Here is a 2,436-nt window from a genome sequence, read left to right as displayed (position 1 = left end):
GGTCCCCTTCACGGGAACCCGGCACCCACCGCCGCCCCGGCAAGGACGATCCCCCCCACCCCGGGGCTGCGCTTTTCCCAGTCGCTTTTGTCCCGGGAGGGGGGGGATCGGGGGAAGGGGGGGGCCCGATCCGGTGCGCCCCGACCGCGCTCCTCCTCCTCCTCGTTTCAGACGGGGCCGAACCCACGCGTGACGGCGGCCCCACAGCCGGCCGGCCGGGCGCTCCCCGCAGCTCGCCGGCTGCAGGTCAAGAATGATTGAGTTAATTCTTATTACCCTGACAAGATTACTCCTAATTACCCTCACACTGAGACTCTCCAATCTAACCTCGTCTTTAATGGTCCTTTAACCCCCCATTACCCCCAGCGCTGCGGGTTTATAAACCTTTTAATAATTCCAGCGCATTGTCATTCTTATTTATCCATTAACCCCTCACATTTCTGGTTATTAATTTCGATACCATTTGCAGCTTTTTTAGGACTTTCTAAAAGAAACCTGCAGCTCTGCCCTTGCCCACCGGCCGGGGCTGGGCGGGGGGATACACCTTGGTAATACCGATATAAAAGGCCGGCGGAGCTTTCCCCGGCCCTGCAGTGCGGGGGCTGCCGGTCCTGCCACGCCACCGCATCCCCCGGAGCGAGCGGGCAGGGGTACCCGGTGCCACCAGGGCATTTGGGGGGGGGGGTCGGGGGGGGTCACGGTACCTGGATGACCCGCATGTTGAGGCCGGTCTCCTGCGCCAGCTGCTCCCTGATGTGCCGGGTGGGTTTGGGGGTGGCCGCGAAGGCGGCTTTCAGAGTCTCTAGCTGTTTGGCTTTGATGGTGGTGCGGGGGCCCCGCCGCTTGGCCCCCAGGTTCTGGTCGTCGTTTTCGTTGCTGCCCGTCTCCTTGTCGGACACGTTGGCGCTTTCCGAGTCCTTCGCGTCGTCCTGGGAAGGGTCTTGGGAGTCGGGGGACAGGCTGGGGTCACTGCCGGTGGTGGCTGGGTGAGAGCAAACTGGGTCATGGCTCGGCTGGGGGGGGCAAATACCGATCGCAGGGGACGGGTGGTGGGTACGACAGGGGGAGAGGAGAGGAGTGAGGGAGAGGAGGAAGAAAGAGAGAGAAGAAAGAGGGGAGAGCAGAAAGAGAGAGAAGGAAGAAGGGAGAAGGAAGGAAGAAGGGAGAAGGAAGGAAGAAGGGAGAAGGAAGGAAGAAGGGAGAAGGGAGAAGGAAGGGAGAAGGAAGAAGGAAGAAGGGAGAAGGAAGAAGGGAGAAGGGAGAAGGAAGAAGGGAGAAGGAAGAAGGGAGAAGGGAGAAGGAAGAAGGGACAAGGAAGAAGGGAGAAGGAAGAAGGGAGAAGGGAGAAGGAAGAAGGGAGAAGGAAGAAGGGAGAAGGGAGAAGGAAGAAGGGAGAAGGAAGAAGGGAGAAGGGAGAATACCGGCTCCCACCCCGCGCAGAAGCCGGGGCCGAGCGCTTCCCCCCACCGCATCGCCCCGGCCGCACTCCCTCACCTGAATGCAGGCTGTTTTCTTTGGCAGTATTGCTGTTATTTAGGTAATCTTCTTTGCAGACAAACTTGTTTTCGTCTATGATGTAGAGCTCCTCGCCGGTGGAGAGTTGCTTGTTACACATCATACACGTAAAACAGTTCAAGTGGAACACTTTGCTCCGCGCCCTGCGGACCAGGTCGCTGGGGGAGATGCCCTGGGCACAGCCCGCGCACTTGGTCCCGAAACACCTGCGGGGAGAGGAGCCGGCCGGGGGGGTCAGCAGCGCCCACCCGAACCGCCGGGAGCAGCCCCGGCCCCGCGCCCTTCACCGCGGCCTCCGCTCGCCCCGCCCGGCCGCGCAAAAGGAAAAAATTCGGAAATAAAATCAAGCGGCCCTCCGGAGCGCTCTAACGAAAGGCTACTTTAAAAAAAAAAAGAGGGGGAAGAAAACAAAAAAAAGAAAAAAAAAAAAGACCCGATCTGGGCAGGGGATGGAGTGCTGGGGGATCAGTTAAACACCCGGTTTGCCTTGTCCAGGGCTTCCCCTCCGCGCCCTGCCGCGTTGATTAACGACGCTCTAATAAACGTTAAGCAGGAATTCTTATATGTTGTTCTTCATCGCTCACGGCCACGCGTGGGCCGCAGCAGCTGCCGGTACAGGCTCGGCCGGCGCCGGGCACCCGAGGACCGGCCGGACCCGCCCCGTTCCCGGGACCCGGACCCGTTCCCGGGACCCGGTGCCTCCAGCTCTCCCCGCGGGGCTCCCGGCAGCCGGACCCGGGTCAGCGCCGGGGGAAGCGGCGGCCGGCGGGCGAACGAGCGCCGGTACCCGGCTCCCCTCTCCATCAACCCGCCGGGGGTCGCCGGGGGTGGGGGGGGTTTGTCGCTGCCCTCCGGGGCGGCCTCGGCTCGGTTTGACGGGAAACGCTGGGCCCGCGGAGCCGCGCACCGCACCGCGCACCG

General features: G+C 62.1%; 1 protein-coding gene across 1 annotated transcript in view; it reads right to left on the bottom strand.

Annotated features, from left to right (window-relative positions):
* Positions 1–2,436, bottom strand: part of LHX1 (LIM homeobox 1) — a 4,807-nt gene that overhangs the window by 1,585 nt on the left and 786 nt on the right. The window contains exons 2-3 of the mRNA XM_010573809.1: positions 1,495–1,721; positions 705–982 (exon numbers count right to left, since the gene is read on the bottom strand). Coding sequence (XP_010572111.1) covers positions 705–982; positions 1,495–1,721 — 505 coding nt within the window. The remainder of the gene's footprint in view (positions 1–704; positions 983–1,494; positions 1,722–2,436) is intronic.

This window comes from Haliaeetus leucocephalus, unplaced genomic scaffold (genome assembly GCF_000737465.1).
Source record: "Haliaeetus leucocephalus isolate CR32 unplaced genomic scaffold, Haliaeetus_leucocephalus-4.0 Scaffold395, whole genome shotgun sequence".
NCBI classification, from domain to species: domain Eukaryota; kingdom Metazoa; phylum Chordata; class Aves; order Accipitriformes; family Accipitridae; genus Haliaeetus; species Haliaeetus leucocephalus.
This window is presented reverse-complemented; position numbering and strand designations above follow the sequence as displayed.